This window comes from Calonectris borealis, chromosome 5 (assembly GCF_964195595.1).
Source record: "Calonectris borealis chromosome 5, bCalBor7.hap1.2, whole genome shotgun sequence".
NCBI classification, from domain to species: Eukaryota; Metazoa; Chordata; class Aves; order Procellariiformes; family Procellariidae; genus Calonectris; species Calonectris borealis.
This window is the reverse complement of record NC_134316.1, coordinates 41,445,568-41,463,905: the sequence shown is the minus strand read 5'-3', so window position 1 is coordinate 41,463,905 and position 18,338 is coordinate 41,445,568. Positions and strand designations below refer to the sequence as shown.

General features: G+C 38.5%; 1 protein-coding gene and 1 long non-coding RNA gene across 2 annotated transcripts in view; one reads left to right on the top strand and one right to left on the bottom strand.

The window, feature by feature from the left end:
• Nucleotides 1-14,923, top strand: part of TMEM62 (transmembrane protein 62) — a 26,543-nt gene extending 11,620 nt beyond the window's left edge. The window contains exons 6-14 of the mRNA XM_075152040.1: nucleotides 547-671; nucleotides 819-941; nucleotides 1,792-1,947; nucleotides 3,467-3,626; nucleotides 5,280-5,393; nucleotides 6,345-6,429; nucleotides 8,006-8,110; nucleotides 8,981-9,099; nucleotides 10,001-14,923. Coding sequence (XP_075008141.1) covers nucleotides 547-671; nucleotides 819-941; nucleotides 1,792-1,947; nucleotides 3,467-3,626; nucleotides 5,280-5,393; nucleotides 6,345-6,429; nucleotides 8,006-8,110; nucleotides 8,981-9,099; nucleotides 10,001-10,327 — 1,314 coding nt within the window. The 3' untranslated portion in view covers nucleotides 10,328-14,923. The remainder of the gene's footprint in view (nucleotides 1-546; nucleotides 672-818; nucleotides 942-1,791; nucleotides 1,948-3,466; nucleotides 3,627-5,279; nucleotides 5,394-6,344; nucleotides 6,430-8,005; nucleotides 8,111-8,980; nucleotides 9,100-10,000) is intronic.
• LOC142083035 (uncharacterized) lies at nucleotides 11,210-18,338 on the bottom strand. Its single transcript, XR_012673934.1, has 3 exons — nucleotides 17,725-18,338; nucleotides 16,703-16,795; nucleotides 11,210-11,242 (listed from the first exon to the last, which is right to left on the bottom strand). It is a non-coding gene; the product is annotated as an uncharacterized LOC142083035 (long non-coding RNA).

The following is an 18,338-nucleotide window of genomic DNA, read 5'->3' as shown; positions in this document are numbered from 1 at the left end:
TTAACAGCAATGGCGGAGTATATTTTCAAGATTCAGCATCATAGTTCATCCAGCTAAATGACTGAAGCATATGGTGCACAGTTTCTGTGATTTGTCCTGCCTATAAAAGGCCATCTAGAAACTCAAGAGGTAGTAGGCATGATAATTGTAAGGTAAAGATGTTTGTAACATCAACTCAAGCATGTCGTCTTTGACTATATAAATAAGCAGTAGAAAGGATAGAAATACTGTTTACCAAAATCTTTCTTTATATTGCACTCTTCCTGTGTTCGCTTGCAAGGAAGGTGTTGAGCGTCTTTTTTTCACTTTTTTTTCCAACATCGGATTTTAGGGATACGTCTAGTAGTACGGTTTGTTCATGCACAGGTCCCTGAAGCAACTGAGAGTATTCTCTGTTTTTTTTTTTTTTTTAAAAAAAAAAAAGGATGAATTGCATTCTTCATTAGTTTCTTTCTGCTTTCCTTTTGCTACTCTTTCCAAATAGCCTGAATGTTAAACAGGTTGGTTTGGTTGTTTGTTTGTCTTTCAAACACCTGCCCATTTCAGAATCAAATGAAAGAGCTATCTTTGATGGCAACAGAAAGTCTGCACAGCAATCATACTATCTGGTTTGGCCATTTTCCCACCTCAACAATCATCTCCCCAACCCCAGGAATACGAACATTAATGAGGTAAGATTTTTCTTTTTTTGCTGTGTGTTTTCAGTCTGAAGTACATTTCTTGCCTCTCTTCACATATTTATCTGTCACTTCTCAGGTTTTCTGCAGTGGTATTTCCTTCCCACCCCAATAATCACAATTCTTATGTTCTTTTATTAGTTCTGCCACAGCCTATTTGTGTGGACATCTCCATACAATGGGTGGGCTGATGCCAGCCTTGCACAGTCAGCACCGTGGAGGCACTCTGGAACTCGAATTGGGAGACTGGATGGATAATAGGAGGTAAGTAAACCCTATGTGAGCAAATTATTATATGGAGCCTACCTGGTTATACTGTGATTCCCTTTTATGCTGTTTTGAGAATTTGAAAGAAGCGTTAGATCTGCCTGACTGGTTATTACTTTACTATTAATGCTTTTGAAAAATGTCTCTGTGGGATTTTTTTCCCTATACCAACAGTGTGCTAATAAATTAAGTAATTTTTTGATTCATTCTTGATATTTAGAAATTAAAAAAGAGGACATCTAAATGTCCATTTGGTATGTGTTTAGTATTCAAAGTAGACAATAAATTGTAATAAAATTGAGCATCGCTACTTCAAAATACCTGTGCTCTGCACCAGCTGTTAGAATTTTAGAGACAAAAGTAGTCTACCTGAGAAACGTTACCTTAGCAGCATATCAAAAAGTGTCCGATGCTACGTGGAATGTATAGTAGTATATTAGCTTTTATTCTGCAGTAATCCTAAACAAGATTCTTGTATGCTTACAGGAAGAGACCCCATACTGGGGTCTTTGTCCATAACTAGAGTACCTACCCAGACACTGTAGTAATGTACATTATATTTGAATTCTTTAACATAATGTTCATCTATCTGATTCATGTGCAAAATTCAATAGATCTTGACATTTGGAATTCTGAGTGGTGCTTCAGTGATTTATAATAAAATGAACCTGATCAGAGGTAACCAGCTGTACAGTTAATACAGCAGATTTTATTAGTATAGGATCAAGCACAGAAGAGAATAAATGGAAAATAAATCAAACAAGTTCTATTTAGGAAGTTGGGAAGAATGGGAATCAGCTGTGCATGCAGTAGTTTGTATCAACAAAATTTTTTCCTTTCGTTATAGGTACCGGATCCTTGCGTTTGATCATGACCTCCTTAGCTTTGCAGATCTTAACTTTGAAGAATGGCCTGTAGTTCTCATCACCAATCCCAAATCCTTCCTTTACAGCAGTTCTACTCATGAACCTCTAGTCAAAATTCTTTATTCCACTCATATCAGGTACCCTGTAATCTCTTGATTTCACAATATTTAACTATATTTTAAGAGTTGGGGTCTGTCTTGGTTATAATGTACATCTGTATTTATATGTACACACACAAAACTTTTTTTTTAAATGCGTGTGTCCACTGTTCTCAGAATTCACTTTTCTCTGGAAGATTGTTCCTGAGAGCTCACTTTGTATCATATCTGTAATAAAAGGAAATTATATAGTGGTAATTCATGTTTGTTTTATTTATGCAGTTGTTTCCCCTAAAGTCAGTTGAACTTTTTTATGTAACCAAAGCTGGTAGAGTTAGGTTAACACATAATCTGTGTTATTAGTCTCACGTGTTCACATTCCCTCCGCTGATTTCAGGATTTTGTCTATGTATTTTTCAAAGTGTTTTCTCTATTCGCTTTGGACTTGTTAGCCTCTTGTGTTTTCAGTTTTACATCCCTTATATATAAAACATCTTAAGCCCCTGCCAATTTTCGTATTTGTTTTAAATCTCTCCATCTTTCCATTTCTACCTTTTCTATTTATTTTTTTCATTTGTATTTCAAATTTCTATGCCCTTTCCAACATCTTATATTTACTGTTAGACTAATATGCATGAAATATATGGGTATATTGCATACACAGAATTACAGTCAAAAGAAGTTTGTCATACTTTTCAGTTAGGAAGCAGTATCCTACTAAGTCTATCTACTTTCCAGTTTCCTATTTTGAACCTTATCTGAACATTCCTATGATTATATTAAATATATTAACTGGTAGAATCGTTCACCATAACTATATGAGACTCCTTCATTTGACGGAAACATGCTCTGGAATGCCTTTTGTATTACCAGAAATGAAAGAAATTGTATGTGCAATATATTGAGTCTATATTAATATCACTGTTTCTCTGAATATAAGCACTGCCAAATGATCCTACATCTGTTGGTATCCCAGATCTGTAATACCAGTCTTGCGTTCCACTCCATTTCTCATAAATTCAGTTACAAAGACTGAGAGGTTACATTCTGACTAGCAAAAAGTAAAAACAAACAAACAAACAAATCCGCAAAAAAAAAAAAACAACCAAAAAAAACCCCAACCCACAACCAACAACAAAGGACTTTATTGAGAGAGAGAGACTGGCAATTTTTAATGAAGACATCTGCAAGTATTTAACTATGTGTCTGAGTGCAGGAGGATGCCTCCCACTTGTGTTAGCAAATGTTTTGACAGCAAGAGTTTTAAGATTATTTCTGCCAGGACCTGAGGATCTCTGCCACTTTTTCGTCTGTTCCACAGCCCAGTTTTCTACCCTATTCTTTTGCACAATACCATACAGAACTTCTCTTTTTAACGGTAGGGAAGAGCTACCATGTTAGCATTAGCCTACAGATACTTCACAGTTTTAATTTCTAACTCTTTTGAACTCTTAAGTACAAGGTAGCATAATCTTTAGGGACTTCTCTTCAGGAAGTAATGACAAATCTGCAAGTCCTCTAACAAATCTGTTTATTTTGCTGTTTATTCACTCCTTAGAATTCTGGCCTTCTCTCCTTCTGTCATTACCTCCATCAAAGTCTATATAGATGGAGTTCACTTGGGGAGCGCGCATCAGGTGTCTGGCCCTCTCTATGTACTGAAGTGGAGCCCGCGAAACTACAGTGAAGGGTTCCATCACATAGATGTCACTGTCCAGGTAAAGTACCTCTTGGCATTCTTTGTATTGAATTTTTATGTTGTCCTGTCTGCTCCATCACCCTTCTGCATCACATAACTGGGGACAAAATACATGATAATAGACTTCCCTTCATATTTGTCTGATTAAAAAAACCAAAGGATTTATTAAATGAAAAAACACTGACAGTTGAGCACTAAAACATTCATAAAGCATCTGGACAAAAGAAAGGATTCTTATTTTTCATGAGAAATACAATAAGACATGACAGAAGTAATTGGTCAAAAATAAATTATTTTGAGTAACAGGCAACAACTTTTATGCTTGTCTTGGAAAATAAATAATTGGGCTTGATCAAGGAAAATAGGAAATAGCATCATGTTAGTTCAGAAGGCAAAGGAACTGGATCTGGAAGATTGGAATGCTGTCTTTGATTATCTGTTTGAAGTTCTTTTCATGATCTCTTGCAGGCTGACAGTGAATACCGTTTATGTTTCCCAGAACATCAAACTTAACTGATATTAGATTACTGGGTGAAAAAAACATTTTTCAGTGAATGCTTCGGTTCTTGGTACTATAGTTTATTTTTGTACCTTCAAGTGGCCTTCGAAGAACTCTATCAGACTGTTCTAACATTCTGCACATTTGCACGATAGTAATGGGAAAGTCAGCTTTGTCCTGTTTGGTGGAATCCAGCTAGGCATTATTTCTCACAGGACAAGAGCGCTACTGCTTTTTTTTTCTAACGGCCTTTCTGTACTGCCAATGTTCTACTTCCTTGCTTGTTACCGATTTCTGTGATGCTTTACTTGGGAAAGCTGCATTTTATAAGTGTGTTTTTGTTTGTTTGTTTTTTAACGATGATGAAAACATATGCACAAAACTGAGTAACATTTGAAGAGGCTTATACAGGCCTGCATAGCAATCGTTTGCTTGCAAATACATGCTTGTTATCAGATAACTGAATGGGATTTTTAAAACATTAATTTTCTTTCCCCTCCAGTCATAAATCACTATTACATCTAGTAACTGAATAGTTTTGGGAAAGCGAGGAGGATGAAGCGTTAACTTGAGTTAGGTACCTGGAAAAAAAATGAATACTCAATTGCTGTACATTGTTTCTGGGATTGTCCAAATATTGTCTCAGCTGTAATCACAGTAAACATACTGAATCCTTTACTATAAATAAACCATTTGTTATGTACTGGAAGATAAGGTGTCAGTGTTACACATGCAGAAATATCAAACTGTTGAATAAATGTAGCACTGTTATTGTTTATCAATATCAGTTTCTAGCAAATACGCCAGAAAAGAAGCACAACAAAGCTTCAAAATATTTTAAGATGGGCTATTATCTAGAATTGAGCTTTCAGAAAACAAGTGGTGGTGGCGGCCAATAAATAGTCACTGTCTTCCACAAGATGCTGAATCTCTGACAGAACCTCCTTCATATGTAGCACTTTCAGATTATGATCTTGCAATCACCAATTTACTTGCAATGACAAAATTGACAGCAAGTAATCCTTTGTAGGTAGAAGTATTTAATACACCAGTATGCCAGACATGCATGCATCAATTGGATCTTTCCAGAAAAGCTGCAATGATAAGTAGCAACTTTAACTAGATTTTGTGCACTACTGGTATTAATTGCTCTCTTATTTTATATCAATCTAGGATGCTTCAGGAAGAATTAGCACGCGGGGCCATATATTTGCTATGGAAGAAAACCTCTCTCTTAGATTTGGCTTTTGGCCATCTGTTATTCTTCTCACTGACCACTATGTTCTAGTAAGTACTTTCAGCAAAACAGCTGTCATTCAGTGTTGGTTTCCCCAGAGACTGCAGGAGGCATTTTCCTAATTCCCGGTAGACTTGAATGCACTTTGCTTTTTCCAGATATGACTCCATTGGAATTTCACAAATATTTCAAGTTTCCTTTCTCAAGTTGCACGCTTTATATGTGAATGTGCAGCAATGGTTCATGCAAACAGTTGACTTCCTAGATTTAATCACAAATTGTAGGTATACACACATTTTGTGCAAACAAGAAATGGAAAAGAAGCTACTGGAGATAGTAGGAAAAGGAAACATTAAATCAAAGAAAACTTCACTGTGATCTGTTGCAATATGTGTACTGGCAAGAATGCTGGAAAAAGTCTCACATCAGCTGCTGACATTATAGCTAGCCCTAACAAAGAGGAAGGCAGAATTTCCATTGACTTCAGTAAGTTCCGGGTCGTATCCAGAAGTGTTACAGCTCAGTACATGCAAAGAAGGCATGTCATAATAGTTTAGGTGCACTTATAGAACAACATAGGAAAGTCCATGTGACTGTAGATAGTACCGTAATTGGCTCAAAATTATTATGTTAGTTTTGTTAATTAGTAACCGATATTCTCCACAATGTCTTGAACTGCAGTTCTATTCAGTACAGCACTCAGAAAATGTTTTATAGGAAGTGTATGTACACTTTTTCAATGGATGTGTTTTACAAACCCTGTTTTTGAAAGATTCAGGTCTCTCACTTTCAGCCATCCAATTGAATTCAAGTCAGTAAGATGCAAGTCCAATAACTTAGAAACTCTTAAGTTTCCTTTTACTCTTCAGTTCAGTGACACCATCAAGCTTTGAATATGTGTCTCAGTTAGAAATCTTCGTATCATTCCATCAATGTCCAAAGGTGTACTCAAAGGCAGCTCCTGCTCCAGGGCTGGCTTAGAGTTAAAACTGTCTTTTCAGGCTCGTGTGCTCTTTGGACTGATTGTGCTGATTCAGATCGCCTTGCTCGTTATTTTCAGATACCTGCAAAAGCCAGCACTCAAAGGTATGAACCAATGTTTGTCTGTGGTTTTTAGAGGTTCTAATTTTCTCTAAACATTTTTTACTATTTATCCGTATGCTAACAATATATAAGTAATTGTGCTGTTAATCACCATATACGTTTTGCATCTAGTACTGTGGGGTTTGATTGGGTTCTCAGAAGCTGCTGTTTTGCTAAGGGGACCCAGAAAACCTCCAATATATCAAATAAAGTAAATTAAAAACTAAAAAACTTGATCAGGTATCTTTGTTTAAATGAAAATTCAATTTATTGAAGTCTAAAGGTTTCATTTTAATTTTCTCACTGAAGAATCCAATGCATAGGGAAAGGAATGTTTTATTTTTTATAGTTCTGTATGTGTGCTTGTTTCACTACAGCTGGCACAGAATTCTCTGTCACCTGAGTGGAGAAACAGATTTCCTTCTACAAAAGTAATTTTTGTTAATCTTTGCAAAGAACATGAACAGGCTTGGGTCTTTCTCAAAATAATATTAAGACCAGTGCTGTCATAACTTGATATTTTGTTTGTGATAAATCTGGTAAATGAAAATTAATACTCTTAAGCTCATGGTGTTTATCCTTTGAACAACTGTTTGAACCACATCTTACTAATGAGATTTTTCTGGAAGCCACCTCCCTTCCTATTCATGTCAGTATATGTCCCTTCCTTTATAATAATCATGTAGCATCCTGAGGTAACTACAGCAACTGCCTACATAGAAAAAGAATAGATTTTCAGTTGCCTTTATGGAACTCAGCAGCTAAAAATGAAAAGAGCTAGCAGTCTGTGATCAGCTAGGTCCCTGTAGACCATGACAGATGTTTTACGAATTAGTGAACAAATTTGTTAGAGCTGTTGATTTCCAAAGGTCGAGCTTGCCCTCTGGGAGTTAGTGCTTTGTGAGAAGGGCAGCCACGTAATAGGTGAAACTTTAAAAGCCAGCTTTTATAGGAAGGCTCTCTCGATCTCAATCTGTGAATTGTCTGCTTCAGTTAGAAAATGAATATTCCTTTTTTTGCTAACATCACACACTTGTCAGAATGCTGCCATTTTAATGCCCAGCCTTCATTTTATCTGAGTTGCTATCAGATTTCACTAAGTAGATTTAATCAGAGAAAATCCAGTTAAACTAGTCCATGCTGACCTGCCTTTTTGGGTTTGCACAGTTACTGTTTTGAATCTCTTACTTTTCATTTAATATGAACTTTCTCCATGTTTTTCATTCTAGCTAACTTCATTTTCTGGGTATAGAATGGTCGTTCAGTTTTATTTACATACAGTAAGTGTACTCATTTAGAATGGCAGCTTCTTCTGCTGTTTTTAACATAGATTGTTATATTTATCGGTTCCTTACTTTCAGTTATCACAGTAATAGTAGAAATGCATTCCCTTGCATTTGTTCTGTAGACATACCAAATATTATTTTTATGTTTCTTATCTAATAGAATGAGTAAATAATGTGCAGATTTGTTTCAGAAAAACGAATATTTTTTATATATATATGTGTGTGTGTATATATATGCGCATGTGTTGCAACCTGAATCAAGTGTATTTTTCTTAAATGTTGTCTCTGTTTAGAAAAGCCAGGATTACTTACTCTGACCTCGTATTCCCTTCATGTCTTCAGTAAAACAAACACCTTCTATTACTCAATTCTTGTTCTGAATTTATACACCATTCTGGGTAAGTAACCTAGCCTACTGGAGGACATAAATTAGTATTTTTAAATTACACATCAGATCCTGATAAAAAAATGAGACTTCTAACATCTTGAAGAACGGGGAAGATCTACTTAAGTTACAAAATCTGTGTGGAACTTGAAAAGACTAAAGGTTTGTTTGTCAGAGCCTAACTTAAAAGCCCTAGAATTAATTACACACTTAAATTGTTAAATTACTCTGAAAGCAAAGTGAGTATTTTTAAATTTAATTTGGTTTTCACTTATTCTTTGAGTAAGAATGGTTGTACCTTGGTGTAAAATGAGTATATGGAATCTACATTTCACATGCCATGCCATGAAGACATCTCAGCTCTGATACTAACAATTTTAGCTTATTTCTCCTCTGATAATATGTTACTAAAATAGCTACTTTCTTGGCAGTCAGTGTAGTATGCATAACATAGTGCAGCCGGCCCATTTTGACTTACAAGCTGAGCCAAGCTGGAATTGTTTATGACTGTGTCTTTCATATGTCTTACTGTAATTCTGGGAAAAGGCCAGCGTTTGAAAGGATCTATCTTTTCACTTCTTGCATAAGGAAAATGTTGTATGTGGTGTTGAAAATTGTCACAGAGCTGAAACCAACTTAAAAGTATTTTCATTGCATGCCACAACTCCTTGGTGTACATGATATTTTCACATCAGGAACGTTCATCAGGTTGCTGTTTGTTGAAGATGAAAACATTAGGCTTATTACTATAGACAAGCGATAGAGCAGTCATTTTCCCCAGTTAACCACTCTGTGTTCAGGAGTACAAAGGGCCATGTGAAAAAGGTCCACGTCTATATTGTATTTTCTGATGGTGCTGTATGTTTGGTTTCCTCTCTTTCAGGACCATGGTTCGTAGGTGAACTGATAGATGGCCAGGTGGGGGCCTGTTTTTCCTTTGGGATGTTCGTTGGTGGTTCCTTCTTACAGGGCAGTCTGACGTTTGTGGTTGGGATTTTACAGGTACATATTTATAAAAATTAAGGCTGACAAACTGCTTTCTTCTGGGATTTTTTTCTGATTTGTTTTTTTAATAGTTTTATAAAGAAAAGAGTCTTGGAAGGATAGAGAAGATTAGTGGCCAGGCCTGACTACAACAGCTTTCTTACCTTTCTGCAAATTTAAAGGGCAGAAGGAAGGAGGTTGTGCATTATTTTCTCAAACTTCTCTTCTTCTCTATTTGATGTTGCTTTGGACTCCCTGGGTGTCTGGATTAGAGGCCATCTCTACAGATTTACCACTCTACAGATTTACACTCTTTTGTCCTCAGCTCACGCACAGGTTGCAGTGATTAAGCAAAAGGAACTGAATGGCCAGGGCAGCCCTTGCACACTGAATAACCCTTCAGATTAGTAGGTGTCACTCTCCAAGTACGTGAGTGCAGTCTGACCTGCCTGCCCTCTGGTTTTCCCAGCTGCCATTAGTCTGAAAGAGAGGGTGTAGTTCCTTGGCGTTTAAGCCAAAGTTAGTGTTGACTCCTTCACGGTCCCTCCCTTATGCCAGAGCTAACACTTGTCTGACATCACAGTGGGCTGGGTCAGAGAGCTAAATCGACATGAGGACCTTCCTTTTTCACTGTGCCAGTATTTTGCCAAGTCTAGCTCCCTGAACCAGCTCCAAGGAAGGTCAGATGCATGTCGGTGCCTCCCACTGCAAGGGAGTGGGCAGGACTGAGGCACAGGCAGCCACAGCTCTATCAGCTGCAGAGTCTTGGAAGTGCATCCCGAGATTCCAGCTCTGGGAATTGTACTTGGCCCTTAGAATGGGACAGTTTTATGCGCTCTTATCTTTCTATGCCCTCATGTACGTTACCCAAAGCACTTGGCTTGCTCATCGTCTTATTTTCCTCTGCTCTTCTTTTCAGATGTTGTTTTTCAACCTGCCGTTAATGGCCTATCTGTGCTGGTGCCTGTTGCTGCGATGCCAGGGTCACAGCTTCCGTTCTCACCTCTGTCACATCCCACGCCTGATGGCTGTGCTTGTTCACCTGGCAATGGCACTCCTCCTGGCCTGGCAGGTCTATTCCTGCTATTTCCTGCTGCGGACCTATGGGGCCTTGGCTTTCTTCCTCTCCCCAATGCGAACGTGGCTGGTGGCGCTGACCTCAGCTCTGATTTACAAAACCTGGACACTGAAATCATCTGAGCTCAGAACTTACATAGTAGAAATGAAAAACTGTCAGAGCTCCTGAAGGACAATACAAGTATTCAAAGTTCTTTGACTTAAAAACTGTCAAGGCGCAACCTATAGTTTTGTGATGCTGGAATTCCATACAGCCCAATCATTTGGTGGTAAGATCTGAAGCTGCACCTGCATTGTCACAGAGCTGTATTAAATAGTAAATGTATAACAATATGTATTATATAATTGTATTGTGTTATACATATACAATATACTGTATAATACATGTTATATGATACAGTTATACATTAATACAGTATACAGTAAACTGTATAATAATCTCTATAATAGGGGGTTTTGTGATACAGAAGATAGGTGTGTCTGTATGGATCACAAATGGAAATGTTTGCTCATTACTACTGTGAATGGAAAAATATTTTTAGTTCATTAAATTCTTGATTTTTATAATGCCGGGAAAAATGAGCACAGATCTTGATAATAAGCGCCAGGATTTGTGCTTAACTTTTGCTTTTTATTTCAAGAATTACCCATATTTTTATAAGACTAACTACAAGAGTAGACCAGATGTCTTTATGAAGTAATGGTTATTGCAAAGGTTCTGTGGTGGCCTTCACAGTAAAAGTCCTATGCTTATACACTTTTTCAGTTCATTATGCTATATACAAGCAGTTTATAGGCTGTTAGGTGTGTATATGTGTATTTATGTTTACCTGAGCCATGGCCTATTGGTCTTGTTCTGGAAGTGCTGGTTAATTAACACGCTCTCTCTCTGGGAGGAAGTAGTTGTGTTTTCCACTGTTGAGGTTGCCAGTTTTCCCACACTTGAGCAGTGAAAGGAGAGTGAATGATCAATGTTGTTGGGATTCCTGACTGAAGTCAGAGTTCAGCTTGGAAGCAAGAATGGAATCAATGTCCTCAAGATGGGAGAGCCAGAAGGAATCGTGTGGTCTGATGCCTGTAGTGTCTGTAAGCGAAGGGATCAGGGCTGTATTTCTGGGTCTCAGTCAAATGTGCCAAAGAGTGACCTAGGAAAACTCACTTCTTTGTTTTCAGGTTTTTTAAGTCTAAAAATGATAGGACAGTTACATTTTTGAAGAATGTAATGATCCAGAGCCAAGAGAGCTGAGGTGCCTGTATCTGTAAAGTAAGGAAACACTGGCCTGCTTCACAAGACTGCTGTGAGTGGAACATTTAAAATACTTCAGGTAATTTAACAGTAACTTATTTATGGCTCCTCAAGAAAAAGGAGGGGTTACTTATTTATGGCACCTTAAAAAAAACCAGCAGTGACTATAGTAGAACATACAGGAAAATAAATTAAATTGGAAGGAAATACTGATTACAATTAAGTAATCAGTATTTTTTTGTTATTTCTTTTTGTTATTTCTAGAAGATGACAGTTTTCCTATTCTTTAATTCCTGTTCCTCAATGATGGATGATATAATAGGAAAAAGAGAGTAACAGCTCTTGTTTGCATAGGTTAATACACTGTTAAGAGAATACAGAATGTCATTTCTTGCTACGTAAGTTTGTTTTGCAAAGCTTTGGAAAATCAAAGAGGCAGGGTACAAAATTTACTTGGGAGAAACACTACTGAAAAATTAGTAATAAAATTGACGTTTTGCAATTAAGTTACCTTTATGTGATCAGGGAGCATAAGAAGTGGCAATAAAATACTTCATATCTATACCCTGTGACAAGACCCTGTTCTGAAATGATATTTTTTTTTGTTGTTGTGGTGGTAGCAGTTGATTGCAATGTAATCAAATCTTAATGTAATCAAATGTCTATGGACCTAAAAATCTTACAGTCTGTCAAATATTTACTTTTTTGGCTCCATGGGATGTGTTTGGTAAATAGATGGAATTCTGTTAAGAATCTCTCAATGCTATTCTTAGTGTGGCGAGCAAACATGTTCTAGTTGTAGATGTGCTATCGCTGGCTCCAAGGACTCAAATAAGAATCACTGCTCTGAAACGTGGTTGATGTGTGAATTATATACCTATGTGGGAATGATGTAATAAATTTTGAGAGAAAGGGACTATCCTACTGCCCTGGTACCACAGTGAAGGAAGAGCACACTGTAGAAACTTAGAACTCTCCCCTGCATAGGAATCACCTCTTAGCTCATGCTCTACAGGCTCAGCTATTGCAGCTTTTTGTTGCCTAACAGACAAGGAAAACTTACCTTGTCTCATGTTAATTCAGATTTTCTCCTTCTTAAACACTTTTCCAATGTTCTAAAACCTTAGCAAGAAAATACCAACTTTTCTACTTGAGCTGTACACTTTGATACAGGAAGACTTTATTTACCAATACCTTCTTAAAAATTTTTTAATTCTTTGTATCTCATCAGGCTGAAAGTTCTTAGAAGCACACACTAGGAGCTAGCCTCTAATTTAGCTGTCCTTATCACGTCGGCATGTGGTTGCCCAAGTTAACTATGAGTAGCAAAAATCACAGTACAGTATGTTTTCCCTTAAAATTCAAACAAAATAAATTGGTTTCATAAAATGCAGCCCATCTCCCAGAACACATCACTAGTCACCTAAATGAACTGCTGATAACTGGACAAACCTCTGACAAGGAGGCAGATATTATAGTAAATCTGCAAGCCACCCTAGAAAGAAAACTGCATTTGCTCCCCTTGGCCCGTGGTCCCCGGAAGGCACAAACCAACATAGTGGACTGAAGCGAGACATTCCAGTGGTAACAGGCCCTGTGTTGTCCTGATGAATTGCCTGGGTTTGGCCCTTTTTCAAAACTAAGCCCTTCTGCTCACTGAAAGGCAGCATTTCTACTGAGAAGATAACACAACATTGTGCTGTAATGTGTTTTAGCATTTACATCAATCAGCGCCAGTGTAAGATCTCTCATAGAGTTACGTGGTGTATGACATGTTTTTCCAGTTTACAGATGAAGAGATTTTATTTATTAACTTTTTTACTTGAACAGAAGCAAATGGCTTTGGCATTCATTACTTCTGGCATATAGTTCTCTTTCTTTTAAAATAGTACCGCATGGCTGTTTCGGGGTTAGCATGAGAGTACAGAGGTCTTCTGAAGTCTCCAAGCTGCTCATTGGGAGGACAAATCAGAGCCACATGAAGCGAGCAAAGCAAGCGGCAGATCGTGGAACCAGACTGCTGAAATACTTTACATATTGCTGTCAGACATGAATATGATCTGTGACAAATCAATCTTCCATAGTATAAATGCTTCTATTACAATACTCTGCAGGGTTTATTGGTTTGATTTGCCTTTTTTTAATCTGCATGGAGGAGCTCCTTCAAAATACTTAATTCCCATTTGAAACTACTCTAAAAGGACACTTGAAATGATTATTTGGAAAGAAAAAAAACTCTGAGAATGTTTTTCAAATACATTTTGTTCTCTCTTTTTTTTTTTAAGTCTCTTAGAAAAGGCACGTATAATTTTTCATGCTGCTGCTTGCTCATGAAGGAATTCTTGTGTTCATTGGTGAATTACATGCAAGATGCTGTGAAATGTGTAACATAAACTAGGAAACAAAAAGAAGATTCTTTTACGTACGTTACCCTCAGAGCTCCGAGGACAGAGCAAAACTTGCAGAGGGACGTTCCCAGGGGAATGCCACTGCCATGCATAATTTCCTATAACTGTCACCAGTGAAGGCCTGTCCAACCCAGTGATCCGAATAAAGAGATCCTGGCATTCAGCGTAGTGGAAAATGCAAGGACGGGGGCGGGGGGAGAGGCTTTTTCCATATGCTTTTCCCACTGTCTCTATAGCGTACTAAAAAAATAAAAATGTAAAAAAAAAAACAAAACCCAAAACATTTCCAAAAGTTCAAAGACAAAGAACCCCTGCCTGGAGCCGGCCTAGGCAGAGGCAGAGGTGAGAGGCAGCCGCCTGCGGGGCACTGAAGGCTGCTGAGGCTGCCTGGCCCGAGGACACGGAACGGGCTGTTCCAGTTTGAAATGCTCATCGCTGCCCATGCGGCTTTCTAATGGGACTGTCATTGCCAAGAGGTGTAGGTATTACTCTGGGGGAGTGGGACATAAAGGCAGCTCCATCCCAGCAGGAAAAGCACCAGCAGACAGCGTCCTGACCTCCCCCAGTCGCCCCCAAGAACCAGGAGAACATCCAGCCGTGCTGGCTGCTGTCCAAACCACCCCTTCAGAGCCTGGTCCTTGGCCCTTTACTTTCCCTTCCCATATCTCCCAGCCTGGGAGGCAAAGGGAAGCAAGGAGGGGCTGATGGGGTGAGGAAGGCTCCTTCTTGCAGAGGAGTAGGGACTGAGGGAAGGTCTTGGAGATACGGAGAAGCCAGTGCAAGAAGAGGCGGAGCAGAGGAGGGCAGACCCACAGAAGACCTACTGCCTTCTCTCACTGTTGCCCTCAGACAGCATCCTATAAAAATAAATCGCACCTCCCTATTCTTGCATAGACACTGCTTTGCTACTTCATACTTTGTTTTCTTTCAGTACTGCTGACCTGTTCAGCCACCCTCTTACCACCACTCGGCCCAGAGTAGAGTCCTGTAGCAAAACTGAATTTTGCTATCCAAGGTATCTTTCCGGTTGCAAAATTCTGCATTCCTGCAGCTAAAAAGTCTTGACTCATTTCTGCTTCTTTCTGTGCTTTTCCTAAAGAGTTCCCAGTTGTGTATCACAAACTATTTTCTTGGTTTGGAGCTTATTGCAGCTGCTGTTACCCTTTCTTATTGCAGGATATGCTGTCTGCCTGTGATCCTTTATCCCCTAGCAGTCTATTTATGGATTGTATAATCATTTCCCACTGTGAAGAGAACCCAGTAAAGAGAAAGGCTGTGTAGCAATAGAGGAGAATGATGTTACAAAAAACAGGACTAAGTAATCCTGCATCTGCTTCTTCCACGATCAATGCATTAAAACATAGAATAAAGAGATGAAGCTATTTGAAAGGCATCTGCCTTCGCTCTCTTTTGTAGTAACAGCTACTACAAACTGCTATAAGACACCTTTATGTCAGGGCTGGCAAGCTCTTTCATGGCATTGCTGACATTTTCCATGAAATCCTGACACTAAACTACACGGCCTAGCACTAAACCACTAATAGATGCTCCTATGAAAACGAGCATGTTCTTCTGATTATCAAGGAAGAAGCCAACAAAAAGGAGGACAAGAAACATGATGAACTACAAAAAAATTAAGGAAAAGGGGGGGGTGGAAATGGAGGGTAAGAAAGCAGAAGGGAATAAAATGAAATATAGGACAGCCAACAGCAACTGTTCAAGGTGCAAAGGGAGGAGGGATGGAAATGGGAGTGCATAAAACTACCAAATACAAACAAGCAGAAGATTGGCTCAAAGAAAAAAAAAAAAAAGTCTCCCTGCCCAATGCTGTTTGTTTTACTACCCTTTGCAACAAGAAATGCTTATTTATGAAGATTGTATAGCTGAACTTCTAGTACCTTATTGTGGTCACACAACTCCTACTCTGAATTCATGCTTGCCCTTGCTTAAGATCTTATAAACTCCCTCACCATCTCTGTAAGGTAAAGCTTCAGGGGACAAATGCTGGTGCTTCTGCAGCCAGTGACTATCTACTACATCCATAGCGTCCTGGATTTTTGTTACCAGTTATTTGTCACCCTTTGCTAAGAGAGACCTCTCCTATAGTGCAAAATATATGATTGCTGAAGAGTCACACTATTACAATAATGAAGAAATTAAGACATGAAAAAAGATGTATTAGTATTTTTTACAACTATGAGCACTTGGTTTAAAGCATTTCCTCCCTTTGATTTTTATTTATTCTTAAGAGGTAACATAAGCCAGGATTCACAAGTAAAGAAATGCTTCCATGAGAATCCTAAACATTGGGGGTACCAGGATGAGGTTCCCTTTGACTGTCCCCATCTTTTTTTTTTTTTCTTTTTTCCCTGAAGCCATTTGACTAATGCCGATAGAACCTATATTGCCCTCCATAGCTTACCTAACTACAGGAATGCTGCTGCAATCAGGCTGCCTTTATTACAGTAAAGAATCAGTACTTCAGCATGATCTCACTCTGGATCACCTCTCACATCATCAGCTCTTAATAGGCTTACGACTTGTGTGGATTACTAAGCAATTGCTGTAAAAATAATAGTGCTGGGAATTTTATAATTTTATCATATTTTGTTTCAGTTGTGAAAAATAACTTCCTAGAAGACTGTCATTCCTGGAAGGTGTGTCAACTCACAGTGCCAGAGATGAGCTCACTCTGGAGTAGCTTGTCAGCAAACATTGTTCAAAAGTACAAAATTTGTACTTTGGACAAACAAATGTAACTCTGGAAACATAAATACATCAGACTGAGGCTTTCACCTATAGCATATGAAAGGAAAACAACATTTTAACACCTTTTCAGTAGTGGTTATTGTTGTGATTGCTTTCTTACGTTCACACAACACAAACTCACCACATTTCATAGTTGAAGTCTCTTTTGAAATGTACAGGTATTTAATTAGCTTGCTTTGGATACTACCCTGTGATATACTTGCTTCCAAGTAGGCTAGAATTAAAACAGAAGAAATAGAAGGCATTTTTCTCAAAACAGGCTGTTGAAAGTGAAACAAAATTGATAGATTGGAGGAAGCCAAATATAGGGAAATGCAAGTTATAGGACGTTGAAACGTGCGTAGGAAGAGGTTAGTCTTCAGGGGTGGAAGAAAATAGGAAAACACCATGGTGACATCATGCCTGGAAAAGCGCCCATTTATGTACAATTGGGCAGACACACAAAAAAACCCCAAATTCAATGGAGGACTTTCTCTTCCTAATTAAAACCGATACTATTTCAAGACAGCAGCAACAGCAATACCAACACTCTCATTTGTAAAAATACTCTTGCACCGATAACAATTTTCAGCAGCAGAAGCAATGGAGCCTCAGGTTAAGATCAGCTTTGCTGCAGGGGTGCGGAGTGTTAATGGTTGGTCCTGTACATGGAGCGGGCTGTTTTCTTTTGCATTTAGATATTTGCATTCCGAATGAACTGTAAGGATGCAGACGTTTATTCAGAAAGATTAAGTGTGTTAAAGTGCATTAAGGCTATGCTGCCTGGCAGAAGTGGAATGCAGAATGCAGAATACTAACAAACATATAGGGTGATGGTGATGCTGTTTCAATCTGAATATTCGTATCAGGCATAGGCATGTGGGAGCAGGTGGGAGGGAAGAAAGGGGGCAATGGAGGCATCAGCACACTCATTAGAGCCGCTGTTTGGAAAGGTTGTATTCTCATCAGCTCCTTCCCCATTAAATCCAGCTGACAGGACAGGAATCCAAGTCTAGAGACAGTGCTCAGGATCCCTGCATCTCCTCCTGCCTCTCATTTAATATACAAATTATCAAGTCTTACAAGCCTGCGTTGCTTAACTTTCACAAGTGAGTTACCATCTATAAGCAGTCAATATGCAGGAATTAATAGAATGTCACTTACCTGTTGCTTTCTGTCTTCATTTGCCAACTATGACCATATTGATTTTACTGCACAAAAATTTTGGCTTCTATCCCAGTGTGACCCTGTTACTCATGCTGCCTGAGCTAGTTACGCTGATGTTGGATTCACAGTCTAGCTGAAAGTGAACCAGTCACTAGCTTTGTAGTTGAAAAATGCACACTGGAGGATTTTAGACCATCTAATGCTGTACTGCAGGTGTCTTTCTCTTCCACAAAGTTTATGGCACCCGACACTGCACGTTTCCTTCTTTCAGGGCTAGCTTCAGCCCTAGGAAATGAAAGGACTGTTTTTCATATTGCTCACAACCATATCAGGCAATTTTGATACCCGTTGTCTTGCTTTCCACAGCATGCAAAATGATTTATAATGCCAAATTTCTTGCATAGTGTTTCTTTCCTAGTCCTTGGATTCCATTTAGTTCGAGCCTAGGTAGTGAGTCACCCAGATCTAGCTAATCCATTCTCTGGACAGCTCAGCTTACCCTGCTGTTTGGAAGCCCTTCTCTTAAAGGCAAACAAATTAAAACCACAACCAATCGCCTGTAAATCAGAATGTGTCATGAACAATCCTATTCTCTAAATAAATATGTGTTA